This window comes from Mastomys coucha, unplaced genomic scaffold (assembly GCF_008632895.1).
Source record: "Mastomys coucha isolate ucsf_1 unplaced genomic scaffold, UCSF_Mcou_1 pScaffold14, whole genome shotgun sequence".
NCBI lineage: Eukaryota > Metazoa > Chordata > Mammalia > Rodentia > Muridae > Mastomys > Mastomys coucha.
Window position 1 is genome coordinate 111,314,879 of NW_022196896.1, and position 24,614 is coordinate 111,339,492.

The 24,614-nt window shown below is 41.4% G+C and overlaps 1 protein-coding gene across 3 annotated transcripts in view; it reads left to right on the forward strand.

Annotated features, from left to right (window-relative positions):
• Cab39 (calcium binding protein 39) overlaps window positions 1-24,614 on the forward strand; it is a 54,662-nt gene that overhangs the window by 18,445 nt on the left and 11,603 nt on the right. For all 3 annotated transcript variants that reach the window (XM_031368236.1, XM_031368237.1, XM_031368238.1), the window contains exons 2-4: window positions 6,132-6,288; window positions 20,296-20,460; window positions 22,255-22,373. In XM_031368236.1, the coding sequence (XP_031224096.1) occupies window positions 6,175-6,288; window positions 20,296-20,460; window positions 22,255-22,373 (398 nt within the window). In that variant the 5' untranslated portion in view covers window positions 6,132-6,174. The remainder of the gene's footprint in view (window positions 1-6,131; window positions 6,289-20,295; window positions 20,461-22,254; window positions 22,374-24,614) is intronic.

Genomic DNA, 24,614 nt, shown 5'->3' on the forward strand with positions numbered 1-24,614 from the left:
TGTCTTCAGACACACCAGAGGAGGGCGTCAGATTTCATTATGTGTGGTCGTGAGCCACCATGTGGTTGCTGGGATTTGAACTCGGGACCTTTGGAAGAACAGTCAGTGCTCTTACCCGCTGAGCCATCTCACCAGCCCTCAAAGCTTTTCAGATTGACTTATAAAGAAATTTTATTTAAATGTTGCGTATACATACAGTGTGCATGTGCATACCACATGCTTATCATCAGCAATCACTGAGACCAGAAGATGTTGCCATTGGAGTTGTGAGCCTCCTGGCATGAGTGCTGGGAACCTAGCTCAGAGAGGCAGCTGGGAAGTTTCTTAATGTTCTAAGCCATCTTTCTAGACCCCGCAGATTAATTTCCAGCCTTTGTTTTGGTTATTGCAGGTTTCACTAGTAGATTAAGAAATTACTTTAGTGAATTACCACCAGCCTTTAGAAGAAGGGAGTAGGGTGGAACAAAATAAAACAGAATACAAGTAAAATTATGAGAAATTTACTGAAATATACAGTATAATTTTACCAATTAGCAATAAGTACTGTTTGGTGATATTGGTTGGTTGGTTAGGTTTTTGTTTGGTTGTTTTTTGTTGTTTCTGTTTTGTTCTTCCTTTTTCCTTTTAGTTCTTTCCAAGCTGACCGTGGAACTCGATGGCTGAGAATGAATTTGAATTCCTGATCCACTGCCTTTATCTCTCAAGTGTTAGAGTTACAGGTTTATGTCACTGTACTCTTCTTATTGTATAAATGTGTGTTGTGGGCTTAAAGAAATCTGTAAGCCTCCATTGGTAACAGGAATAAAGTTAGATGTCTTAGGTCTTGTAAGTCACTACCCAGGAGAGACTGACTGCAGACTTGAGTTGGAAAGCTCCAGTACTGTGTCTTGCCTGGGTTTGTGTCTTTAACTGAAAGTAAAGGAAGACCTGTGTGATTTAGTCAGCAAAGTTATAGTTGGCAGGAATTCGATAGAAGAAACTACTAATACAATAACTGACAGAATCAACATTCAAGAAAAATTTTGAGGTGAGGGGGTGCCTTTGTGTCTGTCTGCATAAATGGAGGACAGAGGGCAGCTTTGGAAGTCAGTTCTGTCCTTCCACCAGCTCAGGTTGTTATTTTGGCAGCAGGTGTCTTTCTGCTGAGCTGTCTCATTGTTCTCTCGATCACATACACACCCTAACTTAAATGTACTGTATATTGGATCTACAGCAGAAGAAATTTAGTAGAAGTAATGCTCATTCCTACAGGCTTTCCCAAATGGAGCAGTAAACAGGTGAGGATGTAGAACACTCAGGAAAGACTGGAGTTGATGGCATTGCTCAGGAAGTTTATCAGCTGCATTCTTAGACTATTGATATTTATGCTGGTCAGATCGATCACGTATGTGGAGTTGAAAGTTTGATCCACCACACTCTGACAGGTGAAGACATGCAGAATAGTTGTGGAAATCCCAATTGTGCCAGCTGCCTCTGCGCTCATTTTTGCCTGTAACCAAACTTGAGCTGGATGAACTTTAGAGGAATTCTGTTGCTAACTTGGCTATTTTGTGCAGATAGCATGTGCACACATTCCTACCTTATTTATTTATAAAGCCCTGGGGTTTGAATTTAGGGCTTCAAACAAACCAAACTAGCACACTGACAACGTGCTTTACTCCCAGCACCTTGTTTGTTCTTGAGACAAGGTCTCCACCCCCCTCCCCCTTTGGTTTTTCGAGACAGGGTTTCTCTGTGTAGCCCTGGCTGTCCTGGAACTCACTCTGTAGACCAGGCTGGCCTCAAACTCAGAAATCCACCTGCCTCTGCCTCCCAAGTGCTGGGATTAAAGGCGTGCACCACCACCGCCCAGCGAGACAAGGTCTTGTTCTCTAGCTCAGGCTGGTTTCAAATTCATGATCTTCCTGTCTTCTTATGAATGTAGAGATTACAGGCATGTACAAACTCATGGTTCTACTGCCTCCTCCTGAGTGTTAGGGTTGTAGGTGCTTACAGCCATATACCCACCCCTCTCTATTATTGGATGTCATTTGTACAGACATGTGGATGAATAAGAGAAAGCCATAGTGTGGGGCTAAACACTTATGCATACAATATAGGCCTAGCCTAGAAATGGCAGAATGAGTATAACTAAAGCCTAGAGTAAGGGGAAGGGGGGTGAGCCTGAGAGGGACGGATCACAGGAGCCTCATAGTCTTGGTGAAGAGTCAGATTTACTGAATGAAATGGTAAGTCATGGGTGGAGATAGAGGTTGAGCAGAGACGCAGCAGTGCTTTGTAAGGTGCTATACTGTTTTAGATGCTCGTGCTACCTTGCCATTCCTACCAACATCTGTTTCTTATCTAGACTGTAAAATTTTACTGTCAAGTGTTTGGTTAGCATTGGCCAGGAAAGAAGCTTCCTCTGTCCTCCTTCTCAACCCCAGCCTGTGTGTATGCGTGATTGGTGTGGGTCTCACTGTGCAGCCTGACCTCAGTCTAACTACATCCACCTCAAGGCCTGAAAGCCCTTGTTAATTACAAAACCCACTCTGTCCAGTGTCTCCCGAGCAGTTTGGTATAGTTAGTTTAGAGTTGTTTCTGGTGGCTTTGCTAATTAACCAAGGCTTCAGCTGGCTTCTTAATAGGTGTTCCTGGTTTAATTTTAATGAGGCTGAGTCATCAGATCTTATTTGTAGTTGAGGAGGAAGGGCAGCCCTCTCTTCCATCCAAAAGCTGAGTGGAGTTTTTTTAGTTACAGCACAAAAGCAAAAGATGTGCACCTCACTTTATTACATTGTATAGTATCTAGTTATATAGATAATTGCCCATTTGTTTTTATTCTGAAATTAGTAGTCATGAATCAGTTTAGAGACAAGGGCGAGTAGCAATCCCTTCTATTCAAGAATTTCTATGTGCTTCAAACAACAGCTACTTTACAGTGTGGTGTAAAATGAAAATACTTGAAACACAAGCTTTTACTTTGCACATCATGGTTTGGAGAGGTGAGTGAGTGATTGAGAACATGTGTGCTGCTCCTTCAGAAGACCAGAGTTCAAGTCCCAGCACATCAGGTGTCGCCCAAGCACTCAGAACTCCACTTTAGGGCCATTCGATACCCTTGGCCTCTGTCCAAGGGTGCATGCACACCAAGGCATGCATATAATTTAAAAATAATAAAATATCTACTTCAAATAGCTTAGTACTTTGAAACAGTATCTGTTTATTTGATAATTGTGTGGATTAAATGGCATTAACATGGTAGTGTAGGGTTGGGTCTTAAGTGTCAACTGAAAAAATAGGGTTTGCATGATTGCATACTCAATCAGGAATCCTAATGGCCTTGGATGTAATCGTTTTACAGTGTGTGGGCTTTTTGTTCATTTATACGTTTTGCATTTGACCACCAAGTTGATGAGTCAGATGGAATACATGTGTTAATGCAGAGCTTTAGGAAGTCAGCTGTCTAGGAATGCGTTGTCATTCAGCAGTTTTCATTATTGTCTCCAGACACACACCCACACCCATTCGTACCAGGATTTTGTGTGAAAAGCAGCACTAGATGCCTTTAGTTTGTAGCATGTATTATAGCATGAATGGCTGTGTCCTGATACTGGCTTATGTGTCGTCTGAATATTTTCAGTGTTTATTAGCACTTGGGTAAATAGGAGTGTGGTGCATAAGCCAAAGCTATCCAGTTGCCAGAGTGGCACCTATGATTCCTAACTTTAATGGTGTGGATATTCTGTTAATAAAGTTTTTAAACAGAAGTGGCCATTGCTAACATCCTCTGCTCTTCCGTCTGTTTTAGAGAAGAAAGTAGATCCCAGTGTAAACAAGTACAAATAGAGTAAAAGCAAGAAATGAAAAGCATTGTTTGTCATACATAGCTTTTCACTCAGGTTAACCTTCATGTCTGAATTTTACAGAATAAACAGAACATTTTCTGTAAAAGCTAGGTGTTTATTTGTAAGTGGTGAACTTAGATATAGCAACAGATGGAAAATATTCATCATTCTGACTTACACCCTACCTAAGAATATGGAAATTCACAGGGTTAGGTTTACATGTCTCCCAGTCCGAAAGTAGTGCTCTTTTTCCATTGATGGCAGTGCTGTTTTCATCAGTCAGGTAATGCCTCACTCATTGTGACAGCCAATATTTTTCATCATTCTTGGCTTACTTTGGACTGCTATGACAAAAGGCTTAGTTAGCATTAGGTAACAGTTCCGGAGGCTAAACCCAATGAACAGGTTGCTAGGTGGAACAAGTGGTGAGGTCCATATCCTCACATAGCAAAAGAAAGTGAATACATTCTTTTTTTTTTTTTTTTTTAATTTATTTGTTATATGTAAGTACACTGTAGCTGTCTTCAGACACCCCAGAACAGGGCGTCAGATCTCATTACGGACAGTTGTGAGCCACCATGTGGTTGCTGGGATTTGAACTCAGGACCTTTGGAAGAGAGGTCAGTGCTCTTACCCGCTGAGCCATCTCTCCAGCCCCCGTGAATACATTCTTACAAGCCCTTATAAAAAGTCAGCATTAATCAATCCACAAGGTTTCATTCTTGTGAAAACCCCCCATTTAAGGCTCAGCCTCTTGGTGTGTGTGTGTTGAGATGAGCTTTGCAGCTTATGGATTTTCATATCATGTCCTACAAGTAACTATTGATTCCATTGCAACCCCTGGCCTATATAGAGAATGCTGAGTGTCCAAAAGAAAAAGTTGGGCAAGTCACATCTGCTGTTATGGCCAGGTGTTGTGATGGAATGGTACTCTAGGGTATGGCACTAGGAACAAGAAGTAGGACTTGGTTGAGTGGTGGTGGCACACCTTTAATCCCAGCATTCAGGAGGCAGAGGCAGGCAGATCTGAGTTCAAGGGCAGCAAGTTTCAGAATAGCCATGGCTACCAAAAAACTTCTCTTGAAAAACATATGCATTGAGGCTGTCAACAAGTAAAAGGCAAGAGAGATAGTAACACTGGAGCAAAGATGAGTCATTGAATTAATTTTAGAAAAAGTAACATGCAGAAAGAAGAGAGGAACAAAACCAAACAAGCAAGATACATTGGGTACCAGTCCCAACTTCAGCATTCAGTGGTCTAAGTATTCATTGGAGCATAAAGAGGAGTGTTCTTTATCTTGCCCTGCCCCCTTTCAGGTCACCTTTAGCCTTCAGATTCTTAGGATTCAAGCACATATCACTGATTACTATTACAAATAGGTCTCTATACTTTTACTCTAACTTTAGTTTTAAAAACTTATTCATAGTAATATATAAAGGGGAGGGGTTTGCGTCCATCGTGAATTAAGTTCCCTGATGTGATTGGATCCTTTGTGGAATACTTAGTTATTGTCTTGAGTACATTTCAGGGACTACTCATATCAGAGAGTACATTAGATTCATTTGTATGTTCCTGTTGGGTAGATCAGTTAAGAAGAATGATTATGTCATAAACTTTCCTGAATAAAGTAATTCGATCTACATGTTCTCCCTGGCAGCTGTGTTTTGTGTTGTGACTGACACTCGTAGGACCTTTTAAATCCCCTCTAACCTGGCCCATCTGCACTGGGAAGAGTAGAAAGTCCATGATGTAACTCTTAAAGGAGATTGATCCAAGGTTGTCAGGGTTTCCTCCAGCTCTGAAATACTCAGATGCTAAGGAAGTGCATGCATGGGTGTTGCAGAAGTGTGTGGGGGCAGTATGAACCCTGGGATAGCAGCATGATACTAATGCTATGTGGCGGAGCTCTTTGCCTGTTGTCCTTACTTTTGTCAGTTGTGGGTATAGTATTGCAACTAAGGACACAGTCAGTAGGAACTGGAGCTTGTTTTACCTTACGCCAGATTGTCAACCTTACTAAACCTCTCTAAGGAAGCAGTAATGACTTGGCAGGCTTGCCGGTGAGCCTGACAGTAGTAGTTGCTCTGTGAGAGGTAGACCCTGGGATACAGGTCAGCAGCATCCACATGTCACAGAGTTGTGAGTGCTGGGAAACAAAGCCCTGTTTTCTGAAAGAACAGCAAGTGCTCTTAACTGCAAAGATGTCTCTGGCCCCCAGTATGGCTTTCTTCTCAGGTTGTAATGTAAGTGTGTATCTTCTGCTAACTCTACTTGTCTCATGTGAGTCTTTTACTGTGTTGCAGGTCAGACAGGTGGCGTGCAGTGGAAGCCTCTGGTGCTGCCGTCATGCCGTTCCCGTTTGGCAAGTCTCACAAATCTCCAGCAGATATTGTGAAGAACTTGAAGGAGAGCATGGCTGTTCTGGAAAAGCAGGACATTTCTGATAAAAAGGCAGAAAAGGTATGCATCTGGACACCCTTTAATTCCTTCATTAAGGACCAAATGCAAAGTAGACTAGGAGGCAACTTTTAAAAACCGATAAATTCCCATTTGGATGTAGTTGGGGTTTTTTTTTGTTTTGGTTTTTTGCTTTTTTAAATATGGTCTCACTCCGTAGCTCAGGCTGGTGTAGAATGTGGGAATCTTCTGAGAACTGACATGGGATTGCAGGTATGAGCCACAGTGCCCAGCAGTCATTATTCCACTCTTGAAGTGCTGGTTACCTGATTCTTGGAAGCAGTGTTTCCACCAGCCCGGGGCTGGGCATTACGCACGGGCTCTTGCGTGCTAGGCAAGTGCTCTTCCATAGTCACAGTTTATAGGTTATTTTGTTTTGTTTTGCTTTGCTCTCAACCTATAGCACCTCCATCTGCTTAATCACTTACAGTCTAGCCTGGCTTGCATCCCAACTGGGCCTCACCAGTTTTCTCAGAAGAATCCTATGTCTTTTGCTTCCTAAAAGGCTGTGAATAGAGCCTGTGAGTTCCACATGTTGCTGACAGTCCTTGTAATCTACCTCGTGTATCTCAGCAGTGGTTCCAGCCTTCGTGAAGTCAGATAATCAGACAGACTGTAATGCCTTTACTAGGTTTTCCCCATTGACTGGTATTCCCCACATCGCCCCGTTCATCTTTCAAAATTCTTACCAATATTTCCTTTTCTTAGAAAGCATCTCTGGGTCTTCCTTCTTTCATCCTACTTGTGCCCACTAAGACACACCTCCACTGTTTGGGCACCTGCCTTAAAATGTCAGAACTGCCGCCATCTTCAGTTTATTCTCTTGAATTCTGTTCCCCTTGCTAGACCAAGAGCGGGGAGCACTGTGCCAGTAACTGTCCCTTCTGCCCTCTAGGCTGCCTTCCATTAATAGCCTGAATACCCATCATTTATGTGTGAGTTGTGGCATTGAATCTTCCATCTTATCTTTAGTTAAGAGATTATTTTCTTTATAGGGATGAAAGATAGGCTACTTAGCTACTTAGTTATTTTTTTAAGCAACAATAAGACTTTAAAGTTTACCTTTGTTTTTAGCTAGGATATAACCATTGTTTGATTTGAGATTCTTCCTCTCAAATAGTATGCCACAGTATATTATGGATGCCTTTAGGTGAATTTGTAGGACATGGGACTGGTTTTTGTGACTGGTTCTTCCTATTCTGAATGGTTTCAGAGGGGATTAGCACTTGCTACATCCACGTGTATCCACCCACAATTGCCTGTAACTCCAGCTCCAGAGCTTTGATGCCCTCTTCTGGACTCCATGGGCACTTACACTCAAACATGCACACATCCACACACATGCGCACATAAGTAAAAATAACACAAATTCTAAATAGTCCCAGAGCCTTTGGCTGTGAACCATCATTTCTGTTCTGCTTTCCTCTGCTGCTTTGCCAGTGTCTTTCAGTATATGGCCTGCTGACCCAGGCTCCTTTTGTTTTCTCATTTTATCTTATATTTTCAATGCCCTTTGAACCAGGAAACAAAACTGATTTAAAGTTGTAAAGTGTGTGTGTGTGTCTGTGTCTGTGTCTGTCTGTCTGTCTAAGGCAACTGGATAAGTCCTAGTGTGTATTCAAATGTAATACTGTCTCATGTGGTTGATAAGATGTAAAAATAGGGAAGCCTAGTTGCAGACAATGCAAACAGGTTTTCTCAGGAAATTAGAGGAAGCAGTGAGCAGAACCACAACACCTGCAACTCATAGGGCCAGAGGGTCCACATGCACACCCTGGCCTGCCTCACCAGCAGTCCCGAATGACCACAGGGTCTGGCATCAGCTGGAACTACAGCTATCATGAAGCAGAACTGACACCTGTGGCTGGCACATGAGCTGGCCCCCTGATCTAAGAAGGCAGTGTGGCTGGGCGGTGGTGGCGCACGCCTTTAATCCCAGCACTTGGGAGGCAGAGGCAGGTGGATTTCTGAGTTGGAGGCCAGCCTGGTCTACAGAGTGAGTTCCAGGATAGCCAGAGCTAGCCTGTCTTGAAAAAACCAAAAAAAAAAAAAAAAAGGCAGTGTGAAGGAGAACAGACCCCATAGAGGAGTGATTCATACCATAGGAATTACCTCAGTTGCGCTCCTTCATCCTAAATTGTTTATCATTGAAAGTATGTGTGTCTCTTAAGATGATTCGTCTTTTGTTTGTGCCTAGATATATAGTCTACTTAAATTCATTCTGTTCATCAAAGTGTGTGTGTGTGTGTGTGTGTGTGTGTGTGATGTGTTAGTTATGCTGGGGAGTGAGTCTGGGCTTTGCAGGTACTAGGCACATAACTAACACTGAGCAGCAGTCTCATCAGACTCACTCCATTTTCAGCACTAGGAAGATCAGACAGGGTATCTGCTTCAAGACAGGATTTCTCTGTGGAACTCACTCTGTAGACCAGGCTGGCCTCAAACTCAAACCGCCCCCTGCCTTCTGCCTCCCAAGTGCTGGGATTAAAGGTGTGTACCACCACCACCCGGCAGTTTTTGAGTTATTGTTCACAGAACTTCTTTATACTCTCAATATTAAGACAAAAAAAAAAAGCAAATACAAACAAACAAACAAAAAACTTCATGCATGTGGAGTATTAATATTATCCCATTAGAAATTAAAATCAAGAAAATTTTAAATAATCACTCATAAGTAATGCACATATTCCGGTTTAACAAATAACATATTTTATGAAAAATAAGCATATCATTCCAAATGAAAATTTCAGAAAGAAGAGTAGCAGTTTTTAAATCTCTTTACTGTGCTGACAGAAGGCATTGGATCTGCACACCTGTGCTGCTGTACATCATGCTGATAAAGAGAGGGCTAGGGCTACAGAGATGGCTCAGCACTCGCTGCTCTTGCAGAGGACCTGGGATCCATTCCCAGAACCCACATGGCATCTCAGAACCATCTGTAATTCCAGTTCCTGAGAACCTGACACCCTCTCCAGATCTGTTATGCACCCCTGCATACATTTGGTGCATATAAACTCATGCACATACATTTTTCTAAAGAGAGAAAGCTATTTTACTAGCATTTGAGATAATTTTGAACATTGATACCATATAAGAATTTTATAATTGGCAGTTACACAGTTTACACATTTCCCATCTTTTATACCAAATTGTGTACTTAAAGAACAAAAAATAACATTAATCTACTGTTTCCTCATAGGTATTCCTTTCTTCTCTTCGCCACCTTCTCTCTTAGCCCAGACTGAGAATTGTGACCCTCCACCCTCAAGTCTCTGAGTACTGAGATTATGCATAGGTGCCATTGTGCACAGGTCTCCTGGGCAGCCTTAGGTGAACCTGCAGGTCTTTTTAAACTAACCATGAGGTCGTGCAGGTTGAGTAACTGCTGATGTAGTTGTTGTGCTGCCTGAGTGTTAGCCCGTTTAGTATAAATAGCAGTGCAGTGAGCACAAGGCAAGTGACACCTACCAATGCTGTAAAACCCAGTCTGGACAACCCAAGAGCCCTTACTTTGCAAGGTGCTGTGATCATAAGAATTAGGACAGGAAAGGGACTGGCCCGAGAGTTGGAGAGTATCCTAATTTCTGTAAAGTTACAGAGAAAACTTAAGAAGAAGCTATCTTGATGGAGGTGGTAGAAGAAAGTGCTGGGATCCGTACCATCTGCCTGACTGAATGGGGGTTTTGTTGTTGTTTTTGTTTTAGTTCACGAGCTGTTTTGTTCTCTTAGAGTACAGTTGGAATGCCAGGATCATTTTTGGTGGTAGCATTAGGGGGAAGGCAGCTACTGGCATTCAGTTAGTAAAGCCAGGGATGCTAAAAATAGAACAGCAGCAAAAAAGAATTACCCAGCAAAAATGTCATTAGTGCGGAGGCTGAGAACTCCCACTGTAAGCCAACAAGTGTTGACTTGCTAGGAGTATAAAACATGGGAATTTCTGAAAAATAAATTCGAATTCAAGGTGGTAGGGCGCTCTGAAGAATTACATGTAAATTACTTATTGGGAAACAGATTAAGAATAGAGGGAAAAACACCTGTGATTTGTGACTGATTTGTCAATATCTAAAAGGAAATGACAACTAGTGTACATGGTGAAAGAGAACTGAGACCTAAAATATAACTACTGCAAATAAATAAACAAAATGCAAAAGATGATAGGAAAAGTTAGGACTGCTAAATGAGTAGCACACCCAGCCTTCTTTAACTGTCAGCTATAGAACTGTCTATATCAGTGTCATCTGTCTGTCTCATTCGCTATAACAGAAGTACAGACTGTCCAGGATCACTTAAGCCTTTGCATTTGCCTCAGCTCCCTCTGTGGTTCAAGTCTTGGCTTAGATGCCATCTTTTCACCCAGTTTGCTATTTAAGATGAAGTCCTGCTGTTCTGCATCCCACCTCTTATCTTGCTCTCTTTTCTTGTGCAATATATGCAATTGTTTCTTCTTTAGTGGATTATAAGGCTTTCAAAGACATACTTCAGTAATAACTTATTTTTTGAAGATGGAATAGAGAGCAGAGCTAATGTGAACTGCTGCCACTTTGCTGTCATGCTGCACTAATGACTACTGAGTGTGATAAAATGTCCACATTGAGTATATAACTGACAGTAAAGAGCTGTAACCAAGTGACAGCTAGACTGACTGAAGATGACCAAGGGCCGTATTTCTCTTTAATCCTGCCACCCAGAGCTCTATAACTCACTGCCGAGTTATAGGTCTGTCCTGATGGCTGCACTGCTGCTGTGACAAAACACCATAATCGTGTCAGCTTATAAAGAAAGTGTTCAGGCTCGTGGTTCTAGAGGGTTCAAGTGTTTAGTGATGGAGTGAAAGCTTGCCAGTGGATGGCTGATGCAGAGAAGACTCAAAATGGCATGAGTGTTTTAAACCTTAAAGACCACCCCCAGTGACACACATCTTCCAACCAGGTCACACATTCCAGTTCTTCCCAGCTTCCAACTTCTTCTACAGTTCCACTAAATAAAGACCAAGTATTCAGATATATCAGCCTGTGGGGTCATTCTCATTCATACCATCACAGTGACCATTTCTCTCTCTGTAGTTCAGGCTAGTCAGAAAACATTTTCATGATTAGATAATCATGTATGTAGAGTGATATGCCTAATAATAACTGAGTTTAATCACAGGATTCCTGAGATCTGCTACAAAATATAGCCCTCAACTCTGAACTTACATTGTGGTTATCAAAACTATAAGTAGCAGTTTGATTGACAAGGAGAATAAAAACCTATAGGTGAATGAAATTAGTCACCAAAGAAAAATCAGTTAACAGAGTTTAAGGGTGTTTAATACAGACCATATTTACTATGCCAAATGTTGAGTACAGAGCAGCTGGGGTATGAGATGGTATAGCCACTTTAGAAGGCAGGTAAATTTCTAAAGAACTGAATTAAATCAGCTTTGATCTAATCATGACACTCCTAAGTATATACCCAAGAAACCATGGTATATATATCCATACAGAGACTTGTCTAAGTGTTAAGTTTTATGTGAAATAGCCCAAGTCAGGAAATAGCCAAATGTGTGAATAAACCACTTGGGCCACATTGTTAATAGAACACTATTAACAATAAAAGGGTGAGCTATACATAACAGTCAAATCTCAAAATAATTGTGTTGCTAAAAGTAGCCAGTGTAAATGATTTATGCTTTATACGAAACTCTAGAGAAAGTAATCAATCTATAGTTGCAGAATTCAGGCTGGTGGTTGCTTTGGAATAGAAATAGAGGGAGAAGAAATCAAGAGGAATGTAGAAGGGGACATAAGGAGACTTTTGGTAATTGTGTCTCTCTTCACTGCCTTGATGGGTGTATACACACATCAGCATAGTGAACTGTACATAAACACACAAACTGAACTTGATATGTTGTACATCAACTATAACTCAGGAGACCGTAAGAAGAGATGCTTGTTTCATGCATCAGCTGAGGCAGATGTGTCTTAGAAACCACATATATGTGAGGGCATATGTGTGCCCCAAGAATAAATAATTAATAAAGCACCCAAAGAGAATATTGAGGATGGGTTGCAGTAACAAGTATGTTATTTAAACTTTGTTCCATGTGGGCAAGTCCTTGAGCTTGTGGAATGAGAACTGTGTGGCAAGGAGTAATTAAGCTGACATGGCAGTTCAAAACTACTGTAAGTAGTTCAGTGAACCGGGAGTTAGATTTGTGCAGTGTCTTTGAAGAATACAGAGCCTCAGTGTAGTTCCTAAGCAAAATATTTTTAAGGGACCATCTACTATAAACCTCCTTCACATGTAACAGGAGATGGAATTCAGGCCTATGGGTGGAAGTGTCCAGTAGGGAATCTAATTTTGTCTTTATATTAGGTGACATAAAGTGGAACCTGGGTTCCTCAGAAGCTTCTCGTTTCAGGAGTATTGGCATGAGCTTGGTGACCATTTGGTTAAGGGCTGTAGAAGGAGTTCTAACTGTACTGTTGGCACATCCTACACCACCCCACCATCCTTCTGTAAGGTGCTTCACAGAGAGGCCTCTGTTAAAATTCTCAAGTGAGAAAAACTGCTTCCTAAATAACTCATTATATGGAAATGGAATCCACAATTAGCTAGGCCAAGCCATAATAAAAGTGTACCTTTCTACTTTAGCCACTATGTTCATGGGCATTTTCCCATTGAGTGTTTACTCCTTCATTTGCAGCATTCTAGAGTTTTTACTTGTGTTCTGTGGTGCATAATTACTGTGTGGGGTTGTGTGTTATACATGTAGGTCAGTCTCTTGAACTTTGCTTCAGCCTCTTAATTTTTATTTTTTTATTTTTATTAATTTTACAAACCCCTTTCTTTATACCAAAAAAAAAAAAAAAAAGGAAAAGAAAAATAAAATGCTTACTATCCTTATTTTTAGGTAAGTGGCAGACAAAAGTCGGGTAAAGCTTACCCTATCACTAACAACAGCCTGACAGCCGTGTTTTCATATTCTCCCCACTACCTGCCATATACAGAGGGTAGGGCGACCATCCTCAGCCTGTGCTCAGGCCCCTTCACCAGCCTCCATGCTTCTGTTCTGGGAGGAGTATCGGTAGGTTTGCCAGCATCTGTAAGAGGGGGAGGGAATGTCCTCTTCACAGCATGGCTGCTTAACAGTGACTTGTAGTTAGAGAGGTGTTTGACACTAGGAATTATTAACAGATTTTTCTTAGTCCACGTTCTTTTAGTTGAGAATAGCCAGACACTTTCTATAATGAAGAGGTTGGGGATAGTGGGCTTTTAAAAAGCATTTAACACAGGAACTAATAGACTAATGGAGTCTTTTCATCAAGTATTTACCACAACAATATCTATTCTTTTTTTTTTTTTTTTTAATTTTGTCTTTACGTGAGAGAGGGTACATGCCATGGTGTGCCTGGGATTAGAGAACCAGCCCCAGAAACCCTTCTGCACTGTGGGACCCAGGGCTCCTGCTCAGGGTTTCAGGCCCATGCACAAGCTTCTCTATCTGATGGACCATCTTGTTGATCTTAATTTACTTTAGATTCCTACAACTTTGTCTTGTCTTCATATCTTTCTGTATAAAAACTTTGATTCTGCTTCCATTTTTAGACCGTCTTACTCTGTGGGTCTAGCTAGCTGTCTTGGAACTTGCTCTTTAGACTAGGCTGGTCTTGAACATAGAAGAGTTCTGTCTGCCTCTGCCTCCTGAGGGCTAGGACTAAAGGCACTCACCCCCACACTCTCCTCTATTTCACTTTAAATATTTGTTTTGAAATTGCTAATTCATTAAAACGCTTTCCCTGCTTTTACCCAGTGGACAATGGCCTTATTCTGTCTTCCCTCTGTCTGCTTGATGGTGGTGGAGCACTAGCTCTGGGCCGATTGACTATAGGGCAGCCTGAGCCACAGCAACACAAATGAGTGTTATGAGGATGTGAAGCTTAAGGCAGAGAGGCTTTCTGGTTTGGGGTGGTCCTGAAATAGACCAGTTGCAAAGCCGGGGTTTTGGTTTCTTGAGTACTTAACTTTTCCCCTTCACGGACTCATGCACCCTCGGGTATGTTACCCAGGCTGGCCTTGAACTCCTGTATCTTTTACCTCGGACTCCCAACTTATATTTAAGGAGAAAATCTCATAGCTTGTGTGCTACTAGGGGAGGTTGTACTGGACACAACCACAAAGGCTGGAGAACATCCCTACAGTCCTCCGGGGTAGGAAAGTTTTGTTCTAATACTGTTGCCAGTGACACACACGTTAGGTATGAATTCTGAGATGCCTGGGCTGTTTACATTGACCTAATAATTTAAATATTTTCAAAATAATCCCTAAAAGCTAAATAAAGTTCTCCTTTGGTTATATGTGGATGTAGGGAACTTTTCTGCTTCAGGAGTCACTTGCCTTCTCTTCCAGGGACTTGAGAGACCTGAGCTCTGCTCTTCTACTCAAGCACCTGAATTCCAAGGAACTAACATGCCCAGACTCTGTTCACCATGGGCCCTGGTGCATGTAGCTACTTCATAGGTCCCGTCTCAGAAGTCCTAAGGAAACAACTAAGACCTTAACCACAATTGTTTCCTCTTGTCATAGAGTAAGAAATGAGGGACGTGGGACTTCATTTTCCAGTCAAATGAGTAGCTTGTCACAAGGGATACTCTTGACTAAGTATTTATAAACAGTTGGCTGCTGTTAATGAAGCAGTCTGTCTATGAAATCCAATATGAGGCTCCCTGGCCATGCAGGAGCAGCATCTGTGCCTCAGAACACCATGTCCAGCTGATGAGCACTCAAAGAGTGTTCTGCCAGCTAACAGAATCATGAGGTCATTCTATGTGTAAATTCCTGTCAGACCCTGGGGTGTAGAAAGTGAGAGGCCCGTGACGAGGTTCAGCCCTGCAAGGCTGGCAGCTGAAGGAAGGCATAGCTGCTGCAGCTGGAGTCCACCTGGAAGGGAAGGAGTGGAGTGTGAACACTTGGGCTTCACCTGGGGCTGGGATGAAGCTATTCAAGGGGAGAGTGAAGGTAGATGACAGGACAAAAGAATTGAAAACCTTTATTTGAAATCTGAAGTCAGTTGAGGGAACAGATGATCTTCTAAGACGCAAAGGGTATCTTTGAGGCTCCTTGTTTAAAGGCCCTTTCTGTAGCACACCGTGACACAGCCATAGATTTTGGTACTGAAGTGAGAGGTCTCTTACCTGGGAAGAAACAGCAAAACAAGACGACTGGTAAACTTGTCAGCCTCCCCCACTTGCACAGATGTTCCATGTGACATCACCACAGTGGGAAGATGGACAGAGTGACTGTTAATGGATGCAGCCCTACTCTGTCCCTCTGGACCAGCTGTCCAGGTCAGCATCGCACATTGTATTTAGTTGCTTCAGGCTGGACCAGCTGCTCAGTCTTTCTTTAACCTTGTGACCTAAATACTTGAATGATTTATAGAATGATCCCTGATTTGGGTCTTGCTGGTGTTTCTTCAGGATCTAGTGTAGGCTGGACAGTTTGGACAAGAGCTCCACAGAACTAATGTGTCCTGTGAGGGACATACCATTAGGAGATCCTTGGTTCAGTAGTCTCATTACAGGTCAAAGTGGTATTACATGTAAAACTACTTTGTTTTTATAATCAGTATCTTGGGAGCTGGGTTTATAGCTCAGTGGTAGATTATGTAACTAGCATGTTCAAAGCTCTTTGTTCAGTCCCTAGCACTGGAAGGCAGGGTTTGTATTTTAGACCAAACATGGTAGCATAGGGTGAGGCAGGAGATTACTGTCAGTTTTAAGTTGATTCATACTATATAGTAAGTTCCAGGTCAGCTAGTGCTATGGAGTGAGGCCATGTCTCAAAACAAAAAAGAGTATTTGAGGGCACAGCACATGTAGTCAAAAGGTAGCAGGAGTGTAGTAATATGGATCAAGAGTTAATCAAGATGACAGTCTTATCTTAGAGAAGTAGAGCTAGGTGTCTGTATCCAGAGTAGGATACTAAACAAAAGTCTGGAGGAAAAGTGCGCCATTTTGAGATGGTATAACTCCTCAGGAGTTACTACTTACTAGGAATGAGTCCTGCTGACAGAAATGTTTCTGAGCTGGATTGATATCAGACAAGAACACAAATCATTGGTAAACCAAGTATGCATAGACTCTGTTACCATTTACAGTGATTACAGTTCTGAGAGCTAGTGTAGAAAAGTCATCCAGGAGTGCAAGGAATTCAAAGGCATTGATTCCTGTGGCAGTACTGAAGCACACAATCTTAACACAAAGGTAATGAGGTCAGTGAGGGGCCAGTGGATTAGGTGAGTGGGGATTTCCGCAGCCTGAAAGGGAGATTTTAGAGGTACTGGAGGTAAGAATGGCTGGCTACTCTGTAGGTGTGATACATAAGTAGGGATGCAGATAAGAAGGGTGTGGTCATTGTGATCAGAGATTCGGAGTATACATTGACTATTGCAGACCCTCCAGGAATGGGGCTTGGGTGTGGCCACTAGAAGAGCACTGAAGGAAACCAATCAGCTCCAACAAGACCCACTGTTCTCTGTGGCAATTGAAGTCAGTAAATGCCTGCTGAATACCTTGCCTCATGAAACCCAACCCCACCTCTGTTCCAAGTGTGTGCATGAGTGTGCACAAAGTACAAACTTAAGGGATCTTTGGAAAGTCAGTTGGGTCAGATGGTGTTTTGCTAAGGAATGTTTTCCTGAAGTGGACACAAGTAAAAGGGTGTTTTATCAAAGCAGACATGTGAAAAAATGTTTGCTGAGGTAGACACAAATGAAAGGATGTTTTGCTAAGGCAGACTGATGAAGAAACGTTTTGATGAAGCAGACACCAGCAAAAGGATGCTTTACTAAAGCAAGCACGTAAAAGAATGCAAGATAAAGGACTCTTCAATAATGACACATATATATTAGTCCACCTTACGTTTTGTAGTTGAACTCCATTTGTTCAGACTCCATAGAAGAAAAACTACTTGTGTTAGTATGCTAGTGGCTTCTTGCCACTTCTGTAACTCTGATCAACTGTCAGAGTGATACCAGCTGGTACAGGCTCACATACTGAGGCAAGACCCATAGAGGACTCAACAGACTGAGAGGAGCTTGCTTATAGAACTAACTTTACAATACTTCTTGGTCTCTGTCTTTGCTAATCTTCACTTCATTGAGAGGCACGACAGAGAACTTCTGGCGTCCCCGACAGTCCTGTTCATCTGAGGCCTGGCTGCTCCTGTTAAGCTGTGCCACTGCTGCTACTATCCTGACACTACTGAACTAGACTGCTGGTGTATCCATGAAGTGTTTGCAAATGGATTGGAGCTGCTGTTGCTGCTGACCTGTGAACTAAACTGCTAATTTTCTGAGAATGCAGATGAGATTTGCTCCAAAGAACCATTTCTGAACAGCTTCACTTCCCCTATATCCTAATAACCCTTCTTTCCCACTACCCCTGGTGAGTGGTAGGCTAGAAGAGAAGTTAAAAACATTTAAAAACCCGTCATTAATAGTAAATCTTAAAAAAATTCAAACTTACTTGAGTTCACAGGTCAGCAGCAACAGCAGCTCCAGAGGTGGGAGGGGTGGGAGAGGGAGACCTTTCTCATTGGGTTGCTTGTTCAGGTTAATAGGGATCTGAAACCACAAAAGTAGTTGAAATAGTTAAAAGACTCTGCCTTTGATCCCCAAGTGCACAAATGAATAAGCAAACAATAGATAAGTAAATAAGCCGTAAAGTGGCAGAACATTCCTACAACTCTGAAATAGAGTGAATGGAAAGTAGAGAAGCAAACAGTGCTCAGTTTAGTGTGGCCTGTGCTTTTAGAGCAGTGGTTCTCAACCCTCCTGGTGCTGTGACCCTTTAATGCACTTAGCTCCCCATGGTGTGCTGACCCTACAACCATAACATTCTTTTCTTTTTTTTTTTTTAAGTTTTTTGTTTGTTTGTTTTATTTTTTGTTTTTTAATGTATTAGCTATATGAGTACACTGTAGCTGTCTTCAGACATACCAGAAGGGGACATCAGATTCCATTATATATGGTTGTGAGCCACCATGTAGTTGCTGGGAATTGAATTCAGGACCTGTGGAAGACCAGTCAGTGCTCTCTCCAGCCCCATAAAATTATTTCCATTGCCTCTTTATAACTAATTTTGCTACTGTTACGAATTTTAATATAAGTATCTGATATGCAGGATATCTGATATATATATACCCCTTTGAAAAGGGTTTCTGTACCCTCAATGGGATCACAACCACCAACTGAGAACCACTGATGTAGACTATGTAATTACAGGAATTAGGCTGTAAGTTGAGCAAAAGGTACACTTAATCTTTGAACTTACTAGTTCCCCATACAGAGTAATATACAGGGTAGGTATGCTGCGATTCAAGATTTCCAACACAGCAGCATGGAACAAGTTTCTTTTCAGTTAGTAAAGGACCAGATACAGGAACTGATTTTCCTTGGTGTTAGCTTGGGGAGATGTCTGCACTGTGACCATGTGAACACCAGGATCCAAGTTTAGAGCACTTAGCCCTTATTGATTCAGTCAGCCAGTTCAGTTCTTTGCTCACACTGTACCTTGGCAAGCAGACACTGCTATAGTTGTTGCTTTTAGTTGTTGATTCCCTTCCATTGAACTGCAATTCCTTTCTCTTCACACACATTCCCACCTCTTTGCTCATCATTAAAGTCAAGTCTTTTTTTTCCAGGTATCAGAAAATTTGATTCCTAATCCATCATCTTCCCTGTATCAATAACTGAAATATAGCTCAGTTATCTTGTGTTGTTTGTGTAGTAAACCAGCAGTGCTGGGGGTCAGAATTTAGTGGCTTCAATCTAGAAGTAAACTAGATGAGTTGCTCCTACATATTCCTGTACCTCCCCTGAACTGTTTTGCATAATCTAGTCTGCTTCTGGGCTCTTTTAAGCACTTGTCTTTGCCTTTTCAGTGGGGTTCTACAGGGTTACTCTGCCCTCGAGGCCCTGTATCTACTATCTACTACAAGCTCTCAGTGTAGCAGAAAGGACCAGTAACTGGGAAATTACAAGGAATATAAGAATCATACTCAACTACGAGAAACAATGTGGGGGAAAGGTTAACCATAGATGAATGTGTGACAGAATTTACCTAGGAAACTTTTGAAAAAGTGATCCAATACTGAAGTATATGAGCATAGGAAACCATGCTCTTATGCAAGACCTCTGAGAAAATACATGTGTGCCCATACATGGTGGGTGAATAGAGAGAAATTAGCGTGCAGGTATAGGTTAGGCATTAGGACCAGACTTTGTAGGGGTCATGTTAAGAAAGACTTTGCACCATTCTAAGAGAAATAAGTAATCATTGGAGCATTTTAAACAGAATCTCTTCATTGTGTTTTGATTGGAAAAGAATGTACAAGTCCGACAGGAATGTAAGGAAATCAATAGACTAGATAGTAATTTTGGCAAGAGTTACAGGGCTTGGGTTTTGGTGGCAATGACAGAGGAGACGACAGCTGGCTGGATCTGGGAGAGTGGAGACACTATTCCACTGATGGTTCAGAAAGAAGAGCTGATGATGACCCTTGAGTTTCTGAGGTGCACCTGTGTTGCTACCTGACCTAAGAACAAGGGAAGAATACCAGGCAGTGGGCAACAACATGAGTTCTCTTTTAGATACACTGGTTTGAGAGAGATACCACACCATAAGACATCTAAATACAGACATTTTGTGCAGACTGCTGGAAGACTAAAGCCTGGGAGAACTGAAGATAGGCATCTGTGAGGCGCCAGCCTTTAGGACTGAGTTAATTAAAGCAGTGGTGTGGATGAGATCACTTAAAGAGAAGCTGCAGACAAACAAGGCAGGAAGGGAAGCCTCAGCTCTGGCCTGGTAAAGGAGCACAGACTGAAAAGGAGACAGAGCTGGAGCTTACACATAAGTCTGAGGGTAAATAAAATTAAAAAATGAATATTTAGCTAATACAACTATAATATGTATTTGTTAAAATGAATTGTTTTTCTCTTCTGCACCTTCCTCCCAAAATCAGGCTACAGAAGAAGTTTCCAAAAATTTGGTCGCCATGAAAGAAATTCTATATGGCACAAATGAGAAGGAGCCTCAGACAGAGGCAGTAGCTCAGCTGGCCCAGGAGCTGTACAATAGCGGGCTCCTCAGCACCCTGGTGGCTGACTTACAGCTCATTGACTTTGAGGTAAGAAATTCCTTTCTTAATTCTCAAAACTACTTCTTGTGGTCCTTTCCATGCATTCTGTTCTTTGGATTATCTTAAGATCCCTGTTGACTCAGGCTCCTGATCTTTGTACACACATTTCACCACATTGTATATGAAGTTTCTTGGGTGTTCATGATACCCTTTCATTTAGATTGTATTTCATAAACTGCTGCTCTCTAAGTCAAGGAATCAGTGGTCTATAAAGTAAGTCATAGAATGCTAGAAGACCCTAAAAATGTCTGTTACAGCACAGAGATCATGTATTTTGTGTTTGCTTGGCACTGCTTTTAAATTTTTTATTTAGTGTAATGTTGAAATAGATTTTATTCACAATTCTGAATTTCTGACCTCTATAAAATTTATTCGGGTAATATTTGGCCTGTATTCCTTGGCCCTACAGCTAGAGCAGAACAACAGCCAGGCCATTCACTCTTGGATTAGATGCAGATAGCACAGCTTGCTTTTTCTCTTAGGGCCTGCTCCCTCTACCCCCACACCCCCATTGCCTCTGTATGTGCAGTTGGATCATGTTAGGTAGATAGTGAATTCTTGAAGATAATGGTCCTTCAGTCTAGTTTGAGAAGCATATATACAAAGTACTCTATCTATATGGTCATAAGCAACTTTCTCCTTCACTGTCATGAGTATGCTTTAAGTCTCAGTGTTCATCTGCCTGAGTAATTAGATATCTGGGTAGGGTTTGGTGGAGTGGAGTATGATAAAGTTAGATGAAGGGGTGGCTACTTCAATAATTCTTAAAGGAAAATAAACATTTTTGTCCTACTATAGAGAAGATAGAACTAAGATATTTCCATTTATACAGTCGATTTTGTGTATTTTTAATAGTGTATTAAACTCTGGTTTCTCTGTTAACTTGAGAGGTGCATTTGGGATATCTGATCCTTCCCTGTCTCCACCTATTTGGTCTATCAGCCGAACACAGAATTTAATATTCATTTGAAACTCGAGGGACATTGGGTTTTGTTTTTGTTTTTGTTTTTTTAAGTGTGTGCCGTGGGACTGATTTGTAGAAATTCCCGTTACTGCACCTGAGCCAGTGCAGGCCCAGGATGATGTGTCCATGGGCTTCAGTGCTCTCTGGGCTTTGTCAGCTTGTGACAGTGTCTATTCTGAAACATCACCTGGGGACCTGCTAGCTATTATTAATTTCCTAGGCAGCTTTCTGATTGTTACGGTTCACTAAATCTGTCTGTGTTTTGTGCAGTGGTATTGTAAAGTTCTCATCTCTAAACTACTGTATTGTAATACTTAGTGCTTTCATTATTTAATATGTATTTAAGTCTTTCATAGGTGAGTGAGTTTAACAGAGGAGTTTATCTACATGCCAAAAATTGTCTAATGTCATGACACTGAGAGTAAAGCCTCCCTCCTTTCCGTTTCTGTAAAAGTGTACTTTATTGTTCACAACAGAAGTATCCACTTGTAAGGTTCATATCCCTATAGATTGGAAGTGTGCTACCAACATCTGCTTCCCATCTCCGAGGCAGCATGCTTCTGAGAGTTAGAGATGGTTGAAATTACTTGTGGATTATAATGAGATTTCTCTTTGTTGATAAAATTGTATTAAAATTGCACACTATTAAATCTAAGAATTTGTGATTATAAATAGATAAAATTTAATGTCTACAAATGTTGTAAAGTCAAATATCCAGTCATAACTAATACACAATGGCTCTTTGACTTTATATTGAGGGTGGATGGACATTTTCATACCTAGATAGGTAAATATTTTAATGATTGTATTCCTAATAGGGCAAAAAAGACGTGGCTCAAATTTTCAACAATATTCTCAGAAGACAAATTGGTACAAGAACTCCTACTGTTGAATACATCTGCACCCAACAGAATATTTTGTTCATGTTATTGAAAGGGTATGTACAATGTGATAAAATTTATATTCTTAGTTGAAAAGAAAAAGAAAAATTTGGGTGGATGGGAAAAGATAACCAGGTTGGTAAATGGGAAGATAGTCTCTGTAGTTTTGGCTCACTTTATGTAGCTCTTGAATATACTGCCATTTTAAAGTAGATGCACTCTACATCTACTTTACAAATTGAATGCAACTGAAGGAAAGAAATAGAGCCAATATGGCCATATTTGTATTCTGTAAGATCGAAGCTATTGAAGTCCATTGAAATCCCAGTCAAGTTGAGTCCAAAGATGACTCCTCTGCACCTCAGCTCCCCTCACACAGCAGTAAAAGCCTCCCTGGGGGGCATGCATGCATACTTCTCACCTATGCGCTGCTAGGGCACTACACATCTTTCTGGAGTTACTCCTAGACTAAGCAGGCATTTATGACTTGGGTAGTTGAACATTTGAGAAACAAAATCAAAACTTAGATCTAAACTAACAAAAGTAAAAAGACCCTCTTCCTTCTGGGCACGGAGCCTACCTGGCTGGCAAGGTAGTCGGTCGGTCTCTTCCATACTACTGTTGCTTGGCACCTCTTGAGCTCATCCCAGCATTGGCAGTATTTTGCTAAACTAGTGAGCAAGCAGTGACTGCTGGTGTGAACTACCTTGCTTCCCTACCAATAGCTTTACATATAACCTCATTTGGATTTGTATCTGTGGTTTAACACTTCCCCCAAGTTCAGACTTGTTTAGACAAAGCATGAGTCAACAACATGTCACATGCCAGCATCCTGCTTCCTCCTCTCTATTCCTACCCATCTCTGTTACTTCTTCACCTGTTGCTGTACAGAACTCTTGTTGTATTAGTCCAGTGTCCCTGTGGAAACATGCTATGTGAATAGTCTGAAATTTGAGTGTTCTTAGAACAGCATGATACTGACCAGAATTTCCTTTGCTATAGAAACCAAAGGTTTATTGAAATCTAAAAATTAACACTTCCTATAATTTCATGCCACCTTTAACCTAAATAATTTTTAGGCAATGTAGAAAATTAAAAACAAGAACAACAAAAAATCCACCCTTTGAGATAGGGTCTCATTGTGTAACCCTTTGAGATAGGGTCTCATTGTGTAACCCTTGCTGGTCTTGAACTTTAGATCCACCTACCCCTAATTTCTGAAAGATAGTATTAAAGCATGTGTTGTCATTGGAATCTGAAGTAAGATTTTTGAGAGATAGAGAATAAAGTTCTCATCTGAGCTGGTCAGCAGAATCCCAGCCAAGGAGGTAAGAAGGAACAGCCTGAGAATGAAGCTTGGCTTGGGACCCCCTCCCCTCCTCCCACCACACTTCAGTCATTAGCCTTGCACCTTTCCTGCTTTCTGAGGCCCTTCCTCTCCCTGCACACAGCTTGGCTGTGCTATTCACCCGTGCTCCTCATGTATCTGCAACATATGCACTACACAGGCTATTTCACAGCACCACTGCTGCAGCACCTCTGCACACCTGGTACAGCCCAGTGCCTAGCTTCTGTATTTCCTTCATTTTTTAACAAAATTAGATTATTTAAAATGGTCTTGTAAACAAGGTCTACAAACTGAATTTTATAGATAAAATTCTTGCTTCTACTAATCTACTATAGATTTCTACTAATCTATAAATAGTTAATCCCCTCATTAAAAAAAAGAAGAAAAAGAAAAAGAAAAAGCTAATTGGGCATGGTAGAGCAAAGCCTTTCATCCGAGCCCTTGGGAGGCGGAAGTAGGTGGATCTCCATGAGTTCTATGCCAGCTGGGGCTGCATAGCAAGTCCCTGTCTCAAATAAATAATGAATGAATGAGTGAATATCAGTTTACTGATTCTGGTATTGCTTCTTCTAATTGTTTTCTTCCATAAAACAGAGCCTCTCCACAGTGATATTCCAGACACAGTCTGTGGGGAAAGCCAGTGCTGTTCTTCTAATGCATATGGTGCTCAAGACTCGAATAAACATCGAATATATTGTTTAAGCATTGTTATTAACTCAAATCGATAGTCGATGTTGTATTAGTTACTTTTCCTGCAGCGGTCATGACAAAGGCAACTTAAGGCAGAAAGGGTTAACTTTGTTTTTACAGTTGGAGTCAGAGTGGAAGGGGCTGTGTCAGAGTGCTCATGGTGCTCAGAGTGCTCATGGTGCTCATGGTGTTCATGGTGCTCAGAGTGCTCATGGTGCTCATGGTGCTCAGAGTGCTCAGAGTGCTCATGGTGCTCATG